The sequence below is a fragment of the Diceros bicornis genome (assembly GCF_020826845.1).
Source record: "Diceros bicornis minor isolate mBicDic1 chromosome 3 unlocalized genomic scaffold, mDicBic1.mat.cur SUPER_3_unloc_1, whole genome shotgun sequence".
NCBI classification, from domain to species: Eukaryota; Metazoa; Chordata; class Mammalia; order Perissodactyla; family Rhinocerotidae; genus Diceros; species Diceros bicornis.
Genome location: NW_026690897.1, coordinates 2,579,000 through 2,603,524, shown reverse-complemented (window position 1 = coordinate 2,603,524; position 24,525 = coordinate 2,579,000). Strand labels below are relative to the sequence as shown.

Here is a 24,525-nt window from a genome sequence, read left to right as displayed (position 1 = left end):
CAGTCCTCCATTCGTTAGCTTTCTGATCTTGGGAAAATGACTTAAACTCTCCTAAACTCGAAAGAACTGGAGCTTCTTGCATTACACCGCACTGCTCCCTACGATCTCTATCCTCTGGTCATTTCTGTATGAGAGCTGAAATAAGGCAGAGTGTCACCTTGTTTGACCTCAACTGGAACGTGTGTGTTGATAGACTGAAATTTTTCACTGCTCTGCTCATGTTTGCGAATGACCATGAGAATGCTGCAAATACTGATTTGGGATTCCAAAAAAATTTTAGTGAGTAGGTGAATTCACAAATATGAAACTTGTAAATAATGAAGATCAGCTATGTATGTACCACCTAGGGTGGTTGTGTGGGTTAAATCAATTAATACAAGTTAAGTTCTTCAAACAATGCCTTAACACAGACTCATTTGATGTTTCAGAAATTTATTTGGTAAATTAGTTTTTAGTAGTTTGTATGTGCAGGTATAAGTGAGGATATTTTTATGTCTAATTTTTGGTGACATTGCATAGTGTAGAATTGTGCTCTTTTCATGTGGTGAAATCCAGGTTTCCTACCCTGCTTTTTTCCTGTCACTCCACTCGTCTACTTCATTTAGTCCTTTTTTTTTTTTTTTTTTTTTGCAAACATGCAGGCATGGCTTTAAGGGCAGGAAGGATTAATAATGAACAAAAGCGATGTTGCTCCCTGACCCTACATTCTGCTTTCTTCACTATGATGTTTTTTTTTGGAGCGGGCTACTACATTTTTGAGGCAGCTTTATTGAGATGTGATTCCATACCATACAATTCCCCCATTTAAAGTTTATAATTCAGTGGGTTTTTTAAATATATTCGCAGATGTGTGTAACCATCACCACAGTAAATTTTAGAATATTTTCATCACCTCAAAAAGAAGCCTGAACCCTTCAGCTACCATCCCTTTATCCCCTACCCTGTTTACCCCATCCCTAAGCAACCACTAAGCTACTTTTTGTCTGTATAGATTTCCCTATTCTGACTTTCCTATGAATAGAATCATATAGTATAGGGTTTTTTTTGGCTGGCTTCTTTCACTTAGCATTATATTTTCAAGGTACATTTATGTTGTAATATATAATACAAAATATACCATTTTAACTATTTTTAAGTGTGTAATTGAACAGCATTAAATATATTCAGGTTGCTTCATTTTTAAAATAAAGAGAAGACTATTTTTGATTAGATTTTTTACCTACTTTCTCTGTTCCCTCTCATAGAAATGTGTCTTTGAAAACTCTTTAAAGACACATTCAAAAGCATGCATGTGCTCATTCTTTCTACTCTCCACTTTTTCTAACATAGCTTGTAAGTATACGAGGCTTAAGTCTCATAGGTAATAATGTCCATGGCACATGATTTGTTTGTACAAGTAATGTTTCAAATGGTTATTCTTAAAAGGAACTACAAATCAAATATATTAAACTTGTTGATACTTTAAACTCATTGATACTTTTAAGTTACTCCTAGTTTCTGCATATTTTGGGTTCACTTGATTATATCCAGTCTCTAAAGAGGTTTCTATCTGTTTTAAGAATATGGTACCTCTTTAAAAGACATAGTGAGTGAAAAGAGCAGGTAAGAAATATACTGTATGCTCACAGAGAAGGGTCTAGAGGCATACACATCAAAATACTGGTTGGCTATCCGTCAGAGATTGGCAAACTCCAGCCCTGTAGATTTGGCCTGTGAGCTAAGAATGGTTTTTACTTTTTTTTTTATTTTTTACTTTTAAAGGAAGATTAGCCGTGAACTAACATCTGTGCCAGTCTTCCTCTATGTTATATGTGGGTTGCCGCCACAGCACGGCTGACTAGTGGTGTAGGTCTACGCCTAGGATCCGAACCTGCGAACCCTGGCCGCTAAAGCGGAGCATGCCAAACTTAAGCACTATGCAGGGGGCCGGCCCTGGTTTTTATATTTTTAAAAGGTTGTAAAAATGAAATAAAACATGAAAGAATATGCAATTGAGACCCTGTGTGTCCCGCACAGGCTAAAATATATATATTTACTATCTGGCCCTTTGCAAAAAACATTTGCCGATCCCTGGTCTAGGTATGATTGGGATTATGGGTAATTTTTATTTTTAAAATGGTTTGGTGAGTTCTTTTTTTATTTAGTACTTGTAATATTAAAATGGATCTTGCTTTAAAAAAAGCTATAATGTTCGTTTGGCTGGAAACAAATTACAGGGTTTAGAGTAGACTTGTTTAATCTTTAGTCCTTTTGTTGCAGCATGATGAACTTGCAGATAGTCTTCCTTGTGCAGAAGGAGAGTTTATCTTCCTTCGTCTTGATGTTCTTCGTGAGGTATGTAGCAATAATCATTGGAATCAGCCCTCTAAAGCAGAGTGCCATTTCATAGCTTTAATGGCAGCATTCCTTTTTGGTTGTAGTATTTGGAAAGAGAGCTCACCATGGCCAGCCTACCGCTCACATTTGATGTCGAGAGGAGCACTGATGACTGGGTCTTCATGTGCTTCTTTGTGGGAAATGACTTCCTTCCTCACCTGCCATTGTTAGAGATTCGGTATGTGTGTTTGTGTGGGTTTTTAAACTACTGTTGTAGCCTTCTTGCTTACAGTGCGTACTGGTCCTAATACATAATGTTTGTTTCCTGGTGGCACGGAAGGTGCAATTGACCGTTTGGTTAACATATACAAAAATGTGGTTCACAAAACTGGGGTGAGTTCATTCTTGAATAATTTCAAAACAGAAGTATTTGCTTTTATAAGAAGATCATTTTACATGTATTTTATCACTTACAGGGTTACCTTACAGAAAGTGGTTATGTCAATCTGCAAAGAGTACAGATGATCATGTTAGCAGTTGGTGAAGTTGAGGATAGCATTTTTAAAAAGAGAAAGGATGATGAGGTAAAGTGTTTCTATTGCAGTAGCTAAATTGCTCCTGTCTCTAATATGCTGTGATGATCCTGTGATTGTACTTTTAACCTCTTTGAATGCATTGTTATATTATTATAGTGTATCAAACGCCAATGTAATCATGAGTGGCCAGTGCTTTGATTATTTTATAAAGGCTGTGATGCTTGCTGTGTGGAACTGTGTATTGCACGCTGTGTGAATTGCACTGTAATTTTTTTCTCTCTTCATAATCCTGATTAAGATAAAAATCCAAACACGTGTCTGATCAACGGGATGTGAAATGAGGGTTCCAAGACTGGGAGAATGCTGGGAATGAACTAGTGGATGCCATGTTTTATAGGAAATGTTGATGCTGTGGAAGTCAGGTGAAGACCTAGAAACTCTGTACTCTGGTAGTGGAGTGTAGGGGCCTCTGGGTTAGATAGCATCAGTCTAGGCAGAGGGTTGCAGCTCTGAGTAAGCAATTAAACATAAAAGAAAGAAATAAAATAATAAAGCACTTGGAAATTGATGACATATGATGGAGTGAGTGCTTAGGTGAGAAGTCCAGTCTGGCTTGGACAGTTGGGAGTGTGGTTGGGCCGTTCATGAGACAGCAAGCAGTGGGGGTAGAGCAGGTTGGGGTGAGGACAAGGTAGAAATTGAGGTTCATTTTGGAGATACAGAGTTGGAGGTGTCACAGGACACCTGAGAGGAGAAAAGTCCGTGAAGCAGTTAGATGGATATGTGTAAAGCTCAGGGCAGAAGTCTTTTGGAAGGAGATTTGAGAACATTAGCAGAATACTTCACGTCATGAGTGTGAAGTTGAAATCCCTGGAGCTTTGTATGGAGTTCAAGTGCCTCCAACAGAAACCTTAAGAAGCATAGATGTTAAGGAGAAAGGGGAGTCAGTTCTAGAGAGGTGGGAGGAAATCCCTGAAGAGATGAGAAGCCACTGGTGCTGCCGGAGGCGTCAGAGTGAGATAGGCCCCTAATCCATGGCCAGGGGTTCAGAGGTCCTGAAGAGTTAGTGGGGTGGAGGGGCAGTAGCCTGGAGGCAGAGTAGGTTGCAGGGTGATTGTGCAAGAGTGGCAAGGGAGGCAAGCAGTGGGTAAAATGAGCAGATAGTAGCTTTTTAGAAAGAGAGTGAAGGAAATCCTTTTAGAAACTGATTTTATAAAAAGTCATATGGCTATTTTGAGCAAATAACAACATAATAATATTGCTACATTGCTTCATTATCTCCTAACAGATTAAAACATGTCATTGCATCTGACAAGATTTTATATTTTCTTCAGCTTTGTATGCTATAGCTAGTGATCTCTTTTTTAGAACCTTGGGTACCATTTTATATACCAGTGTGAGTAGACTGTAAGTGTTCTTTTTAAAGCCTTTGGTACTTGGTAATGTTCTGTGATAGCAAGAATTTTTCACATGTAAAATTTAAATAGCATAACTGACTTTGTCTAGGATATCAAATGTCTATCAGGACTAGGATATCAAATGTCTATCAGGACAGCCATTTTTAACTAAGCCTTCAACAATTATGGTGGCTCCACCTGACCTGCTGCCATTTATGCTTCAGAAAAAACTACACATACGGTGTAGTACTTGGTGTAAAAGCCTCACGTTAGAACAGTCCTTTTATGTGGTTTTAGGTTACTCTGTACTATTAAGTATTGGTGATATTTGCCATTAGAGTGGGATGTATGGGATTTGATAGATACCAGAGTGCTTCAGATTTGAGTACTAAAGTTTCCAGCTGGCCTGGCAGAGAGGGCATTTTAAAGCTTTGGATCGTTTTTGGTATCCCTGACATCATATGATGTTTGTCAGCATAGTTGGACATCGGTGAAATTTATGAACCCTCAGAAATTCAATATAATAGTATCTAGGTATGTGTATTTTCCCAGGAAGTGTGTCTCCGGCTTTTGACAGACTTCCAAAGAAGTTCACAGCACACAAAAATTAAAGATCAGTAAAGTCCAACCAGGTGTACCTATTTTGCTTATGTGTAACTACCACCCTTAGAAATAGGTATTTAACTGACCAGCAGAATACATGGTAAAAGAGGAATACATCAATATTTATTATTAAAGTTGAGCAGTTAGGTCAGAAATATGATGCTTTTTATGTTATGAGCTTTGATGTTTGCCTTTTGTCTTGCAAATCTTCTTCATTTATTCAGCATATATTTATTAAGTGTTTACCGTGTGCCAAATAGTATTCTGAGTGTTACTGATACAACAAAAAACAAAAGAAAAAAGCAGACAAAAATTCCTGACCTCACGGAGCTGATATTCTTCCGCGAGAGATGGACAATAAACACAAAAACTAAGTAAAGTGTGTAATGTGTTAGAGAGTGATAAGTGCTGTGAAGAAAAAAGCAGATGAGGAAATATCTGGGAAGGTGGACGTGAGGGCATTGCAGTTCTAGAAAAGATGACTAGAGAAGGCCTCACTGACAGATGACTTTGAAGGATATGAGGGAGTAATCATGCAGGTGTTTGCAGGAAGAGCATTTCAGACAGAAGGAATAGCCAGTGCAAAGGCTCTAGGGCAGGAGCTTACCCAGGATGTTCAGGGAACAGCAAGGAGCCAGTGTGGCAGGCACAGAGGAAGCAAAGGGGAAGTAGTAGGGGTAGGAGAGGAGGTCAGAAAGATGGTGGAGGGCCAGATCTGGTAGGACCCTATAGGTCATTATAAGAACTTGAGCTTTCACTCTGCATCAGTGGAGGGTTTTGAGTATAAAAGTGACAAGATCTGACACATATTATAAAAGGATCACTCTAGCTGCCCTGTTGAGACTAACTGTATGGAGGCAAAGATAGAAACAGTGAGCCCAATTAGACTCTTTTGCGATAATCCAAGGGAGCCAACATGGTGGCAGTGGAGATTGATAAGAGGTAATTGGATTCTGAACATGTTTTGAAGGTAAAACTAGTGGATTTGGCTGGTGAATTAAATGCTAGGGGTGAGAGAAGGAAAGCTATTAAGAATGACTCCAAAGCATTTTGTCTGAGCAATTGAAAAATGGTCTGAGCTACTGTGATAAAGAAGACTGGGAGGCACAAAGCTAGGGGTGGGGATGCCATTTGGGGCATGTTAAGTTTGTACACCCAAGTGGAGATGTTGAGTGGGGAGAGGTCCTGACTGGGGAGTCATCAGCACGTAGATGGTGTTTAAAGCCGTGAGACTGGATGATTACTCCCATGAGAGTGAGAGGTCCAAGTACTGGGTGAAGAGGAACGCCAGTATTAAGGTGTTGGGAAGTTGAGGAGTGAGGGCATTCAGCAAGAGTGAAAGAGGAGAACCGGGTGAGTGTAGTGTCCTGGAAGCCAAGTGAAGAGCACGGATCAAGAAGGAAGAGTCACGGTCAGATACGGACTGAAAACTGTGTAATGGATCTCACAGTCTGTGGGTCATTGGTGACCTAGATAAGTTTAAAGATGGGGCAAAAGCTTGATTAAAGAAATTGGTGGTGTTGCTGTCTTAGGAGGTTTTAAGGTCGTCAGCCACCATGTATCCAGCATTCAGCCCCTCTCCTGGCACAAAGCACAAATTTCAGATCTCAATAGGGTGTTATATTGCAGGTGGCAGTACTGACTTGGAAGTGATGGAAGTGCAGCTGCTGATAGAATGACGGTCAGTACAGGACCTGCTGGCCCCTGTTTCAGTCCACAGCAGCAGCCCTGGCCACCGTAGCTGTCGTTTCAGTGCCTTGATGCTCACAGAAACTTGGGCGTGGGAGGAATGCTTTCTGGGGTAAAGGAGGCCTTTGAGTGGCCCAAAGTAAGTGGGGAGTTACTTATTTGTATCTTCTCCGTATTGGTGGGCTACTTGCTCCAGGGTAAAACAGAGGGTCTTTGTTATGACTCTTGCATTCTTTCCTGAAATGATATCAAAAAATATCTGAAAAAAATTAAGAGGCATAATTAAATTGTATCTAAACTCAATTTAGAATGATCTCTGTCTATCTAAAGTTCTGATAAGCAACATTTTGAACATATAGTCCATTGCCTAGTTTAATTAGTTACGTTTCTGGGGTCTTCCTTTAAAACTTTGTCTCCCAAATCATTCCTGGTAATGTTTAACTCTTACATTTTTGTGTAATTATTTGACAGAATATGTGGATTTTATACTTTTAGGACAGTTTTAGAAGACGACAGAAAGAAAAGAGAAAGAGAATGAAGGTGAGTTTTAATTAATTTCATCAGATTGGCAATAACATACATTTACAATTTGGGAGGAAGATAGCTTTTTATTCCTTATCCAGTAGTTTGTTAGGGACGTAATGTCTACCCAGCTGCCTCTTACCTGGAGAAAGAATGCTGGTGTCAGTTTTAAAGAAGTCCTTTCTAAGCTCTAGAGTCTGAGGGGATACACTTGATGGGCCAGAGGGGCCGGGTAGCGCTTAGCTGTTTGAATTTTTTCCGGTAATTGGGTATTGTTTTTGTAATAAAAATAGTTAGCTCTTTGTATCTTCTTGAAAGTTACTACACTCTGTCTATATCCTTGTCAGGTTACTCTTCCTAGAACACAACACTGGAAACTTTGTTGTTTCTCTGCTCAGAAATTACCAGTGACTCCTTAGTTCCCGCAGAATCCAGTTCTGTCTTAGTCTGGCGTGCAGAGCATACTATGATCTGGTCAAGTTCTCACCCTGCTTTCCCCAGTTGTCTTCTAAATATACCAAGTCCCTCCTGACTCCGAGCATTGCCTTTGTTTGGTCCCTCTAAGTGGGTTTCTGACTTCACGGCTCCCTCCCATCTTACATTTTCCACGAGGCCTCCCTATTGCTTCTGCTTGTAATCCGGGTTGAGCAGTCCTTCCTTTTAACTCGAGTGCTTCTCGCTTGTGATATTTGTTTTCTTAGTTAATTGCATAACACTTTATACTCACTTAACTTCTTAAGTTTTTGTTTTTCTTGTCTTCCTTACTGGATTTTAAACAAATGGAATTTGGGGACTACCTTTTATTATTATATTTTATTAGAATCGAGCAATTTCAGGAACCTATAAGGGAGAAAAGTAGAGTTATTTATTGTTGCAGGTGGGTTCAAAACCACTTAGATAGGGAAGGGCATGTTTGATGTCTACCTTATGTATTATTATTTTCTTTCAGTCAGTGTCTATTTAAAAAATATCTTTTATCAGTCAGCCATGACTGTCACCTACTGTAGCTATAATCATAGCTCTAACTAATTGGAAACAAAGAGTTAAATTCCATCAAGGTGAAGGATAAATAGAAGTTGTATTTCCTAAGTATAAATCAAACTCTTGGCTTATTTTTTTACCTTAATAGTTATCTTTATTTGCCTAAAATTGTGTCTTGAATGCGTTTTGAAATTGTAAGTGAACATAAGGGAATAACCTAATGAGATTTGAATAGCTTCTATGTATCAGAAAAGTGTATTATATGTACTTTCATAGCAGAGTTATTAAATATTACAGACTATTGTTTACAGGGTAAGTTACCATCAAATCAAACTGTAGACAACCCTGTAATGTTAACGGAAATCCATTTCGTCTTTAAAGAGATTACAGCAGGGACTCTTTTCCATTGCCTTCATTTCTTCCTGTCATCTAACTGTGTTGTGATTTAATTTTAATTTCTACATTCATTTCTGTTTATGTTAGAGAGATCAACCAGCTTTCACTCCTGGTGGAATATTAACCCCTCATGCCTTGGGTTCAAGAAATTCACCAGGTTCTCAAGTAGCCAATAATCCGAGACAAGCAGCCTATGAAATGAGGATGCAGAATAATTCTGTAAGTAACTTATTTTTATGTAGCATTGAAGAGTGGTGACTTTCAGATGCCTCTTACAGTTGTGTGTGAATTTTATCACTTAGCCTGGAGTTATTTTGTTTTATAGTTTTTCTCAATTTCTTTTGCCTTGAGATATTTTTAACTCTGTTAAATCCTTATTAATATGAAAATATCTAAATGATGTGAAAGAAAAGAACATACATGTAAATGTGGATAGCTAAGTGGCTGCAGTGTTTCTCTAATGCAGTCGGGCCACAGTGCTTCCTGCTTCCCCAAAGGTACTGGGTAGTGTTGGTGCTAGAAGCATGACAGGACATCCAAATGTCTCATAGCTAGAGCAAGAGAAGAGGGTGGTTTTGCTACCGTATTTCCCCTTTCCTCCCAGGGATCAGTTATGGGCATTTTGCAGAATAGCATTCCTCAGTTTGTTAAATACAGGTACTCCTCACTGCCTAAACTCTCACTCTCCAACTCAGACGTGGAATATATCTGAATACATATTTTAAGGTAGCTCTCATTATCCACATTTTTTTTAGAGCTCTTTTTTTTGTTGCTGGGAAAGATTTGCCCTGAGCTAACATCTGTGGCCAGTCTTCCTCTTTTTTTCCCCCTCCTCAAAGCCCTAGTACGTAGTTGTATATTCTTGTTATAAGTCCTTCTAGTTCTATGTGAGCCACCACCTCAGCATGGCTACTGTCAGACAAGTGGTGTGGTTCTGCGTCCAGGAACCGCACCTGGGCTGCCAAAGTGGAGCGCGCCAAACTTTTTTGTGAGGGAGATCAGCCCTGAGCTAACATCTGTGCTAATCCTCCTCTTTTTGCTGAGGAAGACCGGCTCCGAGCTAACATCTATTGCCAATCCTCCTCCTCTTCTTTTTTTCCCCCAAAGCCCTGGTAGATAGTTGTATGTCATAGTTGCACATCCTTCTAGTGGCTATATGTGGGACGCGGCCTCAGCACGGCCGGACCAGCAGTGCGTCAGTGCACGCCTGGGATCTGAACCCGGGCCGCTAGTAGCGGAGCGCATGCACTTAACTGCTAAGCCACGGGGCCAGCCCTGAGCGCGCCGACCTTTAACCACTAGGCCATCAGGGCTGGCTCGGTTACTCCCTATTTATAAACTCAGGAACTGAATGGATTTGCCTCATGGTATTCCTCCTTATTTGAACGTTGTAATCCAGACTGCAGAAGCAAATCGTCTCAGCCAGCAAGGCTATGCTCTGTTCAGTAGCTTCCTGTAATGGCAGGAGACCATGAGCTCAGAGCACCCGGCAGGGCAGCAGCAGGGGTAAGGGAACAGACCGTGAACTAATGTACACAGACAAAAGGTAATCAAAGCTATTGCTTATTTCAGGCTAGTAGGCACGAGAGAAAGAGAGAGTGTTGTAGAGGGAGGAAAGATGTTATATAAGGTACAGTATCCTATGTAAACTTTTGCTATGATATATCCAAGGAAATTACATAAGTTGGGATATTTAAATTTCATTATTCTAATAGTTATCCTATTGATGCTCAAATCCTTTATCACAAGGCAACCCTATATGTGAAATTTTTGCCATATCATGAGACTGGTTGAATTTATATTCCCATAAATTCACACTTAGAAGTTTTAGGACCTTAGATTAGGAATTTGGAAAGAGATTTTGCATCTTCTGAGAGAAGCGGCTGGGGTTTCTGTTGTGTTTTTGTTCTGTTTTTGCTTTCTTGTCTTATTCCTCACACCATTAACAGAGTGGGCTATGGAGAGTCAGTGAAAGGTTTTGCAGTGAGATGCTTGTGTAGAATGGAAAAAGCTGATGTCCATCATTTAAGATTATAGTGACTACCGTCCTCACAGAATGAACTGAGAGTGACTAGTATTGCTAAGACCACGTTGATGATAAAATGCTTTTTTCTTAATCTCAGGGAGGCAGGTAGGTTTAAACTTTGCCAGCTATGATTGCTTTGAGAAAGATTCCAATATTCAGGCTCCACAGGATTAGACTATATTGATTAATAATGTCTGCCATGGGAATAGGAATGGGGAGATTGGTGATTAGGTTGCTTATTTGATCCTGTCTTAATTCTCCTTGACACAGTTATTTCTACTGGAATCTTTGCATAGAGGAGTTTTCATCTAGAATGTGTTGAATTTAAGGAAATCATGAAGCCAAATGACCAGTTTATTTAAAGGAAGGCTTTACAGTTATGGATTTTTGCTGTGTTATTTTTTCTGAGCTGTTTGGGTGTGCTGGGCTCCAGTGCTTGAATGGTATCTACTGATGGTCAACATGGTTAGTGTTTTATTAGATAGCTTCTGTTTCCTCATAAATATGTTTTTAAATTTTGCATTCTGAAGTGTAGTTTCATTATATTTGCGACCATTCTCAGTTTAATAAACTTTGATTGCAAAAACAGCTTTTTAAAAAGAAATTTGAATGAATTGGTATGACTCTGGTATGTTTAGGAAAGAATATTTCTGAATACTTTTGTTAGTAGAGATAGAGCAGAAAAGAGCAGCAGATCTTTAGCATTAAAGAGCAAACAACTTCTTTTCTTCTTTTCTTCCCTTGAAGGTATATTATTTTTGTTGTCTAAAGATAATTTATATCTTGTTTGTGAATTTGGGAAAGATTGCTTTGCTTGCAACTTCTCTGTACTTAGATGATTGACAGGAATATCACTCTCCTAATTTAATCGAAATGGATTAGTGTTGTTTAAAAACTAATAGGGATGACTTACTGAATGGTTAACCGCCATGCACCAGGCAGGCAGCTTTGATGGTTTACATATATTGTTTCATTTACTCCTTGCTATAACCTGTAAAGAGATAGAACATTATCGTCCCTGTTTGACGTTGAGGTTGACAGAGGTTAAATAAATTGCCCAAGGCCATACAGCCGTTAAAGATTGGACTTGGTATTTCAGACTCAGATGTGTCTGACTGAAAATACCCATCTCATTTTCCAAGTACAACAGTGCCTTCCTGGATTTATTTTTATTCTTTGTGGTTTGTTTTTGTTTGTTTGTTTGTTTTTGGTGAGGAAGGTTTGCCCTAAGCTAACATCTGTGCCCATCTTCCTCTATTTTGTATATAGGTGGCTGCCATCGAGTGTTTTAGGTCTGTGCCCGGGAACTGAACCCGGGCCGCTGAAGCAGAGGGCCCCAAACTTAACCACTAGGCCACAGGGCTGGCCCCTGTTTTCTTTTTTCTTTTCTTTTCTTTTTTTTGATAGTATTAGCCATACAGTATCATGAATAAAATTGATATTATATGTCTATTAAAGGAAAGTGTTGTGAGCTCTACGTGAAATATAGTTTTGCTTTGTTGTAACTTTTCTTGGCCTTTGGTGTGAACTACCTTCATGCTGAGGTTTTAGTTACAGTATCATTAAAATAGGCTCCTGAGTTCTCGATTTAAAAATAATTTACTCGAAATATCTAATATACTGTGAATAACAGAAGAAAAACTTTACCATGAAAACATTTTCTGCCACTTAGGTTTTTGGTCATTTAACATTAAAGTTGCAGAACATTTTAATTTTTGTGTGTGTGTGTGTGTGAGAAAGATTGGCTCTGAGCTAACGTCTGTTGTCAATCTTTGTCTTTTTGCTGAGGAAGTTTGGCCCTAAGCTAACATCCATGCCCATCCTCCTCTATTTTGTATGTAGGATGCCACCACAGCATGACTTGCTGAGTGATGTGTAGGTGTGCGCCCGGGATCTGAACCTGTGAACCCCGGGCCGCTGAAGCGGAGTGTGTGAACTTAACCACTATGCCACCAAGCTGCCCATAATTTTTTAGTTAAATATTAAAATACTTTAGGGTGCTACTATGTTCATTGAGTTAGGTACAAAGGGAAGATAATGGTAAATTTAAAGTGGTATTCAAGTCTTTGAAATAATAATAAAAGCTGCATTTTTCTAAGATGACTAATAGATTTTATTTGTACAATGAATTTTAAAACAACATGTATAAAATAGTTTAACAGATATCTGGCGGAGTCTCATTAAACTGTTGCTTTCTAGAATGGTTGTACTAGGTTGAACCACTTACATCTAACTTTATTCTCACCAGCATTGAGTATTTTATGTATTAATTTATATACATATATATATTTTTCCCCTTACAGCTTTGTTAGTTAATTGGTGGAAAGTGATCACAAATTCATAACACGAGGGAACCACCAAAGAAAAAAAATGTTCAAGTCCTATAATTAAAAAAAAAAAATCTATGAAATTAAGTTTTGCTTATTTCTTCTGAAGCAGTTTTTACCCTAATGTTCAAATTCTTTTGAGTTTAAGCATAGGAGGCTTGGTACTATATTATTCTTTTTTGGAGAGGTGGAGTAGGCCAAGATCAGTCTTTATACTTTCTAAATATATTTACCATATCTATTTAATAGCTTTAAAGAAAATGTATTACTGTGAAGCATGGTGGTAACAGTAGTTGGATGTAACTTCTTATGTGAAATGAATAATTAAATCCTTCCTCTGTAATGTCATAATTGTCTACAGAGTCCTTCAGTATCTCCTAATACGAGTTTCACTTCTGATGGCCCGTCTCCGATAGGAGGAATTAAGCGAAAAGCAGAAGACAGTGACAGTGAACCTGAACCAGAGGATAACGTCAGGTGAAGCCATTTTTTGGTAGCACTTTGTTAGCAAATTGCTGAAATAGATGCCGTCTAATTAATGCTGTTTAGCTTAGAGCAGCAGTGCCTTCAGATGCTTGCCTGTGATCTTTTTATCCTCCAGTAATTAATGTGGAGGGTTAGGATAGTCAGTAAATTCCAGTGAGATGTGTAAGCTATAGCTGTTAAACCTAAGTATCTAGATTAGTATGCATGCTGGTTTTCGTCCTCCAAGCCACTTTTCCCTCTGAGACCAGGCACTAGATCGGCTAGACATGAAGTGTTTAGCTCTATGTGATCTGAATGTTACTGTTATGAGATTAAATTTTCAAGCTGCTTAACCCAGAAAGTTCAGTTACATTTGGTTACTTGATATAGTTTGTTTTAATCATCTCAATTGAAAAGTTTCTTCTTTAAAATGAAATATGCAAAAGGCTTTCGGTTAAGAGATAAATGTATTTTTAAAAACCATGAACTTGCATATGCACAACTATATTTCATGACAGAGAAGTTTCTCATTAGCTATATACTTAAAATTTATAGTCTGAAAATTGGAGTCTTTAATTTATACAGAAGTTTGAGATCATTATATAATAAGATTAACAGCTTCTTGTGTGATTAAATCTGGATTTGAACCCTGGGCTCAAGTGCAAAGGGCCAACAACCTCAATAATTGTAACTCATTTAGAATTTTGCAAAATGATTTATTTCAAAGTTAAACAGTAGTGGTTCACAGCTCATGCTTCTTTTATAGGATGTGGATGATGTGTTTGTATTTATGATTAGAAACTTCAGAAGTGTGATGTCTGGTTCTGTATTTTCCCAACATCTTTTGATGTCAGATTCAGAGATCTGTGGTGACTTGTGATTGAGCATTTACCTGATCTGAGTTTTTATCCTCTGCTTCTGCAACTCTTGGAGTATATTTTTTTGTTTTACCATGTAGCCATCATGATCAATATCAGCTTAATAGTTAATTTGATTTTTTTAGTACTTTATTGTTTAATTTTGGTGCTGAAGATAATCAAAGTAGAATTGCTTCTATCAAGAAATGCTTGGAGTTCTTAGCATTTATTTCATTAATAGTTTCTGTAAAATAGTGATATTCAACATTATGGATAGAAGATATTTCTCCTAATTAATGTTCTGTAAATCTTTTGCGTGGGGGCAAAGTTAAAATTGGTATGGTGTAGGGGCCGGCACGGTGGCACAGCAGTTAAGTGTATGCACTCCGCTTCGGCGGCCTGGGGTTCGCAGATTCAACCGCTTGTCAACCCATGCTGTGGTGGCATCCCCTATAAAGTAAAGGAAGATGGGCATGGATGTTAGCCTAGGGCCAATCTTCCACAGCAAAAAGGGGGAGGATTGGCATTGGATGTTAGCTCAGGGCTGATTGTCCTCAAAAAAAAAAGTAAATGAAAAAAATTGATATGGTGTATTCTGAAACATGACTGCAATTAATTAGTAAGATCTGGCACATGGTAGAAAAGAGCCCTTAATGGAGAATCATCCTGATGTTCTTGATCGTTCTTGATTTTTTTTTTAGTATTCTTTGGCATCTTTAAATCTTTCAGAGATTGAGAAATGAGTACTTCAAAAAATAAAAAATACTTTGAGTGAAAATGTGGTTTTTCACATTGTATTTTCAGTGATTAATGAAAATTTAGTGAATTGATGACCTCCTTCTAAGTTTTACCAGAATGTGTGTGTGTGTCCGTGTCCGTCACTTATGCCAACAACGCTTTGCTGAATGAGGGAGAAGGCCCAAGGATAGGGAGAGTAGGTATATACATAATTTCTGCCTGGCTTCTAGATTATTCTTTTTTAAAAAAGTAATTTAGTTGACTTTCTTTGTGTAATTTAGATATACTTTAACAAACTGAGGAACTTGAACTATATAAAATATCGTCAGTATTTGCCTCTTAAAACGTAGTTGTAGAATTGTTCTACAATCAAAAAAACATGTAAAACAGTATGAAAATCTGAGCAAACAAGTGTTGTGTATCTACTTTAATAAATGATTATTCTCTTTTTTTTTTACTGTAGTTTTGTAATGATCTTTCTAGAATCAATGTTTGAGTTTTTAACGTTTAACTATCTTTAAGTTGATAATAAATCCCGTGAAAGTGGACTTTTTAGAAATAATTAAATGAAGCTATGTTAATATTACTGTTTAACTCATTTACATTTTACCTGGCTATTAAGTATAAATTGATTTGGATGATAAATTGGTAGGTAGTTACTGAAAGTGTATTAATTCAACATGAACTGGCTTTGCCTGATTTTTAGGCTTTGGGAAGCTGGGTGGAAGCAGCGGTACTACAAGAACAAATTTGACAGTTACTGAAAGTGTATTAATTCAACATGAACTGGCTTTGCCTGATTTTTAGGCTTTGGGAAGCTGGGTGGAAGCAGCGGTACTACAAGAACAAATTTGACGTTGATGCAGCTAATGACAAATTCCGTCGTAAAGTTGTACAGTCTTACGTTGAAGGGCTCTGCTGGGTTCTTCGATATTATTACCAGGTACAAAATGAATATTTTCCTCTAAATCTCTAGTTAATCACTTTAAGAAAATAGTTATTTCTATAATAGTGTGTGTTGTTGAGCTATATTCTGAAATGGAACCCAGACTCATATTTTCAAGCTTCCTATAAAGAAATTCATTACTTTAAATAAGATTTGTTTGTAAAGCCTTTGAAGCTCCTTAGGTGTTAATATATAAACGAAGCTAATTTTTGTTATGCTAAAGAATTTCAGCATTAAATACTGTGGTTGAGAGTACTTGGTCTTTAAAATTATTAAAGTTTATTGTTTTGTTTAATTAGAATAAAAAATAACAGAGTAACTAATACACAGTCGCTAAATGACTGAACAAAGGACAAAAGCCTGGAAAATAACTGGTAAGAATTTGAAAGGAATTTGAATGCTCCCATTTCCTCCATATAGTGTGATGTTACATGAAGTGCATTCTCATTGGAGTAATCTGTATCTGACTTAAAGCTTTTGATAAATGAGATGTCAGATTGGTGAGAGATTAGGCGGACATATAGGGGATTGTAGCACTGATAATACCTGGTTTCGTGCTTGGGGAGTGAAGCAAATTTGATGTGACTTGGGAATAGGTGAAGTTTGTTGGAAAGTAGAAAGTAATTTAATACACTAAGTATCAATTGTAAAATATTCTCATTTCGTGTTTTACTCCGACCCTCAACATTTTTCTCCCCAAAGCTCCCAGTACCTAGTTGTATATCATAGTTGTAAATCCTTCTGGTTCTTGTATGTGGGACACCGCCTCAGCATGGCTTGATGAGCGATGAGTAGGTCCGAGCCCAGGATTCAAACCGGCGAACCCTGGGCCGCTGAAGTGGAACGTGTGAACTTGACTGCTGTGCCACTGGGCCGGCTCTGACCCTCAGGATTTTAATTCACTAGGCGCAGAGTCAAAACTCATTTCAGGAAGGCTTCTCTTTTCTTTGAGTATAACTTACTGTTTTTTCTTTTTGATTGGTTTACTTAAATATTTTTAAAGTAAAGAGAAAGTTGTCACATGAAAATATAATAGGGAATTGTAAAATGAAACTTTTGGCTCTTTTACTCTCAGTCACTCTTCTAGTGATGTCCCTTACCCACCTGTACACTCAGTGAGTGTCAGCTGCAGTTGTTCTTCATTTTATGTGATGATAGCAGCTCTCGAGTTGGAAAGAAATGTCACCAAACACATTTTAAGGATAAAAATCTTCACCAAATTGTGTTTGTTAATATAAGTTTGGTATTAACTACTGATTATTAAAGATGCTTTGCAGTATTTTGTAAATCAAGGAGCCCTTGATACGAAGTAAAAGTTTAGATTTAATCCAAACATCTTTTAGGACTCATGGAAAAAAATTAATATATGGAATGTATACCAAAAGTCATATGTTTTATCAGTAGAATATTATAGGTTGATAGTTTCATTTTTTTGTCTTTACCGTGTCCATCATTAACATAGATTTGTTTTTGTTGTTGTTTTTTGTTTGTTTTTACTGACTTTAGGGCTGTGCTTCCTGGAAGTGGTATTATCCATTTCATTATGCACCATTTGCTTCAGACTTGGAAGGTACTGCAGACATGCCTTCTGATTTTGAGAAGGGTACTAAACCAGTAAGCTTGAGTATTTAGAGCCATAACATTTGTAGAATTTTGGCTTAGATAAAAATTGTGTCTTACCTTAAACTTTTTTTCTTTCTTGCAGTTTACACCACTGGAACAACTTATGGGAGTTTTTCCAGCTGCAAGTGGTAACTTCCTACCTCCATCATGGCGGAAGCTCATGAGTGATCCTGTGAGTGTCTTGGTTTTTGAGTGTGTTGATAACTGGATTTTTGTCGTACATTTTGCTAGCACTAGTCACAATTGTTTTTGCATCTTATAGTTACAATAGTGAAGTCCAGAAACAAAGTAAAAGTATTTGGATTCTTCTGTATATTTTTTACTACTTTTTTTTCCCTGCTTTCCTTGGCCGTCAGTACCCTACCCAGTAAATAAAATTGATATGTGTTTGGGAGAAATTCTTATAACAGTCATTTTGTTCTCAGCATACCTGTAAGTCATTATTTTTATTGGTTCCAGCCATGTGTGGTGGGTACCAGAGCATGAAGGCTGGTTTAGCTGCAGTCACCACTGCATGTGTTTTGTGTCCTAGCTAGAAAGAGTGACACCCAGCTGAGAAGTAGGAATTATTAGAGTTAATAAACTCTTCACTGTCTTGGGCCCACAGTCGTCAGTTCTAAAATTCTTTTATAATAAGGCCTTTTTATTTTCATCTTTTAAAATAAAATTGTTAATTTTGTTTTTACTAGGCCCGGGATTAGTGACCTGATATCTTAATAACATTTTTTAAAAGGAATGAAACTTCATTTTCTTATCAGGCCTGATAACTCGAATGAAAGTTGTATCAAATTCTTTATAACAGAAATATGTGACTTTTGTTTTGAATCTTTGCTTTTCTCCCTGATACAGGATTCTAGTATAATTGACTTCTACCCTGAAGATTTTGCTATTGATTTAAATGGGAAGAAATATGCCTGGCAAGGTAAAATTTAGACATTATTCCTTTTTGTTAAAATAATTTTCTCCTTTTGGTAAACTGTAAGCAGACATGATTTATGGGATGAAAGAATTTCTGTAAAAGATAAGTATTTTAAAGATTATATGTGAAATTTTGATATTTTTTCATCTAACCTGGGATTAGCAATGATTAACAGTAATTTTAATAGTAGCATTTTGATAAACAGTAAATTGAGTTGAAATAGATTAATGATTATATCTTTTGTCTCCTTTGTGATTAATTAATGGGATGTGGGACATGCTCCTTCCATCAGTAGCTCATTGACACCTTGTGAGGTTGCTGAGAGTTGTAGAAACATGAAGTGTCCATGTGGAGATTCACTTATACTCCATGGAAACTTTTGAAACAAGTATTAGAAATTTAGTTTAAATACTTGGCATTAATCATTACTTAAAGTTTGTTTATTATTTACATATCTATTTTCTCATTCCTTCTGTTCACAGATTTTGTAAGAATGACAATATAAAATTAGTACTAAATTTAAGGTATTGTTGATCACTCACCAAATGTGTGAGGATGACTGAATGTAAAACACAGTGGAGAAGTCTCTCACACAGTGAGCCAACGATTATTTCACACCTAAGCCCCTTTCAGCAAATTATTTTAACCTTTTCTTCCACCATATATTTTTCTAGGATAATAAGCAGTTTGGTAAAATCATGTTTTCACTCTTTTTCCTTTATTATTCCCTGTGATGCAGATGACCAGTAAAATGACTCAAAGAGAATTGTGGCGCAAAGGGGGATAAATAATAATTTATAAATTGAAAATCATTATTTTATGAGATTTTAGGGTTGACTTTTGGTTATGTAGTAACAGAAATTTCATATTACTTTAATGGAATGATAATGAGAATTGCAACCTATTGATTGGGGTTGTGTAAGTGTTGTGGTCATATTTTGTTATATGTAAGTGGATTGGGGCCTTAGGTTGTTTTTGAACGTGTTTTGTGGAGGATGTTTTGATTAAACTGGAAGGAGAAGAGACACAGGAGAATGGGAGGCAGTAAAGTAATAGTATAAATACATAAATAAGTAAATATATTTATGTAAGTGTTTGTTAAATAAGTCCTTGCCTGGATTTTTTAAATAAATAAGTAAATATATAAGCATGCAGATGACTTGCTGAGTATATCAATGTAGTATAAATCATCCAGAGGAAAAGGAAGACAATGCACAACAGTTACAGTGTCTCCACGTCCTTGCCAAGATTTGTTATTTTCTGTTTTTTGATAGTAGCCATCCTAATGGGTGTGCAGTGGTGATCACTGTTTTTGCTTTCCGTTTTCCTAATGATTAGTGATGTTGAACCTTTTTTTCATGTGCTTATTGGCTATTTCTGTCTCTTCTTTGGAGAAGTATCTATTCAAGTCCCTTGCCCATTTTTGAATTGGGTTTTTGTTGTATTGTAGGAATACTTTATATATTCTGGACACTAATCTCTTATCAGATATATGATTTGCATGTATTTTCTCCCATTGTGTGGGTTGTCTTTTCACTTTGTTGATAGTGTCCTTTGATGCACAAAAGTTTTTAATTTTGATGAAGTCTAATTTTTGTTGGTCTGTTTGGTGGTGGTTGCCTGTGCTTTTGATGTCATATCCAAGAAATCATTGCCAAATCCAATATCATGAAGCTTCCTCCCTGTTTTCTTCTAAGAGTTTTATAGTTTTAGCTTACATTTAGGTCTTTGATCCATCTTGAGTTCATTTTTGTATATGGTATAAAGTAAGGGTCTAATTTCATTCTTTTGTGTGTGGATGTCCATTTTCCCAGCACCATTTGTTGAAAATACTGCCCTTACCCCATTGAATGGTCTTGGCACCCTTGTTGAAAGTCATTTGACCATGTATGTGAGGGTTTATTTTTGGGCTCTCTATTCACTTGGTCAATATGTCTGTTCTTGTGCCAGTCAGTACCGAACTGTTTTAATGACTGTATCTTTGTAGTAAGTTTTGAAATCAGGAGGTGGGAGTCCTCCAACTTTATTTTTATTTTTTAAGATTGTTTTGGCTATTTGGGGTCTCTTGAGATTCCAGATGAATTTTAGGATGGGTTTAAACTCAGACCTTTAATATTTCTATATTTTTATGTGTTATACAAATATTTTTATTTATTAGACTGTAGCAAGAACACATCTTTCTTGAGGTAAAATTTAGTACTATTAGGAGATAGTCATTTCTGCATATGTCTTTAAAACTTATCGGAAGTCATGATAATAAGTAAGTTCTTGTCTAAGTTGAGTACATCTTTTTTTTTTTTTTAATTTATTTATTTTTTCCACAAAGCCCCAGTAGATAGTTGTATGTCATAGTTGCACATCCTTCTAGTGTCTGTATGTGGGACGCAGCCTCAGCATGGCCGGAGAAGCAGTGCGTCGGTGCGCGCCCGGGATCCGAACCCCAGGCCTCCAGTAGCGGAGCGCGTGCACTTAACCGCTAAGCCACAGGGCCGGCCCAAGTTGAATACATCTTAAAATGATAGAAGATAAAATATATCTGGGTACTTTTTCAACATTTATTGAACATATGTTCTTGCAATGTTGTGTTTTCATAATATTTGCTTAGTATGTATTAAAGGAATATAGCATAGTCATTTCAAATACTGTATTTTCTACATAAACAGAGAATTTAAGTAATTTGATCCAAGTCACACAGTGGCAGCACTGAGATCTGAACCTGGAGAGTATGACCACTGTGTTTACCTAAGTTAAGTATTACTAGTACTTGGGCTGCCTCTGTGTTGTTGAGAGGATTGAATGAGCTAATGCATGTAACATAGTAAATTAGTGGGAAAAAAGTAGGAAAAAGTAGCTGCTGTTGTCATTTTTACTGTCAGCTCACCCTCAGGCACGACCGTCATCACATCTGGGTATAAGACATTCCTTCCTACCCTGGCCAGGAAGACTGGTTTGTCTTCCTTAAGCTTAAGCATAAGCTTAATAACCTTATTGCTGTCATTAGCACTGCAGGTTGCTGACTGTTTGGAGTTAGATTCTGGAGTTGATATTGAAGGGAAGTCTTTCTGATGATTTGTTTAAATCCTAAATCTAGTAGGTAGAAAACAGAAGCCAGATAATGTAGTTTTGCATGATACAGATTTTGTTAAGTGTATGACTAAATAAAACTTAACCACTGCCTAGGTTTTTTCTATATAAGTGTTTACCGGTAATTGATAAATAGCCTTACTCAGATGATGGATGTTAATAATCCTTGAAATCACTTTTTGGACCTTCAGAATTCACACTAGAACCTAGTTTCTTTTTAACTTTAAAAAATCTATATATTCCCCTACTAGGTAGTCAAATTGAACATGTTTCCTAATTTTGAAAATATGGTAGCTAAATTATTTAAAGACAACTTTGGAAACCTTTCATTTCTCATCATTTTAAGGGGAACAGTCACAAATACAGCAGTTTTGAGTGGCAGTGGTTTTAAAATTATTTGGCTCTAGTCAGCATTTCTTGTTATTTACCTTAAAATTTTTATTTAGCCAAAATACTATTTATAATATATATAATAATATACAGCAGAATATATATGTTTCAATAACTTTGCATGTTTTTGTAGTAATAGATAATTGTATTCCAGTGTGATTCTTTGAAAATTATGCGTGTAGGTCCAAATAATGACCTTAATTCCAGCACACTCCAGAGGACAGTTTTCAGCCTAAAAATGAACAGCCACTATTCTACATGCCCTCCCGGGGACAAAGTTATTTAAACAAGTCTAAAAATTTTTTGTATATAAATTAATTATTAGGTTTTTTTTTTAATAATTTTATTTATTTATTTATTTTTCCCCAAAGCCCCAGTAGATAGTTGTATGTCATAGTTGCACAGCCTTTTAGTTGCTGTATGTGGGATGCACCCTCAGCATGGCCAGAGAAGCGGTGCATCGGTGCGCACCAGGGATCCGAACCCGGGCCGCCAGCAGCAGAGCGCGTGCACTTAACCACTAATCCACGGGGCCAGCCCTAATTATTAGGTTTTAAAATGTAAACAGAATACTATGCAATTTTAGAGCTGAAAGAGACGTTCCACATATTCCAGTTGAACAGACCTTCTGAGTATTTTGGTTGAATGATCTCTTTTTACAAAAGAAGAAACCAAGTCCTAGAAAGATAAAGGGATATGCTCAAGCCCTTAGGAGATTACTGGCTTGCCCGAAGGCATCCTAGTAAATAAGTAAGGTGAGAACATAGACCGGTGTCCAGGTGGCCACTTGTGCATTTAATTTAAAAATTTTGTCATCACAGAGTAAAGATTCAGCAAACGTGGTTTTCCATATGAACCCTTTTAAAGATGGAAAACAAATAGAATTTTTTCTTCTACCACCACGGGGAAGTATTTCTATCTGAAATTTGGCTAAATAGAGTTCAGTTCCAAAATGTTTTTATATCAGCAGGGAAATTCTACTAGAAATGTTTATATGGACCAACGGTAGTTGAAATTTAGGAGATCCTAATAGCTGGGCCGCTTGGTGTGCATTTGTCTCCCCAGGTGTTGCTCTGTTGCCGTTCGTGGATGAGCGAAGGCTGCGAGCTGCCCTAGAAGAGGTATACCCAGACCTCACTCCAGAAGAGAGTAAGGATCATACTTCCACTTGGTCGACATTGAGTCTGTGTAATAGAGACTTTACATTTCCTTAATTAGACCTTTTTTTTCGTTTGTCAAATTTCCCATAAAGGGGGCATAAATCATTGATTTTACTTCTTTATGACAAAAGTTAACTTTGCTTCTTAAAATTTATTATCCATAAGTTGCATAGTAATTACATAAAATTTTTTAACTTACAAGTGTTTGTTAAGTTTATTAAAAAGCAATACTTCAAGAATATCTTCTGACTTTTTGATTCTTCTTTTTTTTTTTTTTTTTTTGGTGAGGAATATTAACCCTGAGCTAACATCTGTTGCCAGTCCTCCTCTTTTTGCTGAGCACAATTGGCCCTGGGCTAACATTCGTGCCCATCTTCCTCTACTTTATATGTGGGACACCTGCCACAGCATGGCTTGATAAGTGGTGCATAGGTCTGCGCCCAGGATCCGAAACTGTGAAACCCTGGGCCACCAAAGTGGATTGTGCTAATTTAACCACTACAGCACCCGGCAGGCCCAAGACTTTGATTCTTGTATAATATGCATACACAAAAGTATTTTTTGCATGTTCGGAGGGTGTTATTAATTTCCTCCATCTCCCTTCTTCCCTTCATCCCCACCAAATAACAATAACTTTGCTTGAAAGGTTAGGTTGAAACAAAAGCATTTGCCCTCATATTGCTAACTTGAAATGTTATTTTACACAGAAAGTGGCATTTTGTCATTAATACTGACTGTTAAAAGTATTGGGAAATTGTAAAGCTGGGCTTTGTTGGAAAATTTATGTAATACTAGTATAATAAACCTATAGAAATAATTATGAACCATCCATAGAATAATCTTTGTTATTAGATGATGCAATTTATTTGTATTTCCTCAGAGAATGTCTATATGTTTCTTATAGTAAGAAACTAAGTTCTGTATAAATAAGAAAACTTTGTCCCTTATCTTGCAAGACTATATTCAGGTATCTTTTAGGGATAATTTTTTCTGATAGTCATTGATCTTCGAAACTTTATTGTCAAAGCTTTGTTTCTTCTACAGAGATGCATCACACGTTTAGGTCTATTATTTTTTGTAAACTTTATAATTAAGTTTTTAAAATTTAGGTGCTTCCTATTTTAGTCTCATAAAAGTTGCTTTTGTAGGTAGAATCGTTAGATCTTTATTCTTTTCTTACTTTCCCCCAGCTAGAAGAAATAGTCTTGGAGGCGATGTCTTATTTGTGGGGAAACATCACCCACTGCACGACTTCATTTTAGAGCTGTATCAGACAGGTGCCGCAGAGGTATGGTCTTTTCTGCCATCATGAAGTGTTTTCAGTTAGTATAATTATTTGGTTAATTAATTGAGAATGCATTTAAAAATTTTTGGTAAAGTAGAAAAAAATTTACCATTTTAACTGTTTTTAAGTCTATAAAATTCTGTGGCATTAAGTCCATTCACGATGTTGTGCAACCATCACCACTATCCATTTCCAGAACTTTTTCATCTTCCCAGATAGAAACTGTATACCCATTAAACAATATTAAACAATACTTCTCCATTCT

General features: G+C 36.9%; 1 protein-coding gene across 1 annotated transcript; it reads left to right on the top strand.

Moving 5' to 3' along the window:
- The first annotated feature begins 2,657 nt into the window (after window positions 1-2,657).
- Window positions 2,658-24,287, top strand: LOC131402006 (5'-3' exoribonuclease 2-like). The gene is made up of 11 exons (XM_058537014.1): window positions 2,658-2,709; window positions 2,793-2,900; window positions 7,037-7,081; window positions 8,528-8,659; window positions 13,155-13,270; window positions 15,661-15,796; window positions 17,306-17,413; window positions 17,505-17,594; window positions 18,272-18,344; window positions 22,881-22,964; window positions 24,166-24,287. Exons 2-11 carry the CDS (start codon window positions 2,838-2,840, stop codon window positions 24,285-24,287), a joined length of 969 nt encoding a protein of 322 aa, XP_058392997.1. The 5' UTR covers window positions 2,658-2,709; window positions 2,793-2,837.
- The last annotated feature ends 238 nt before the right edge of the window (window positions 24,288-24,525 follow it).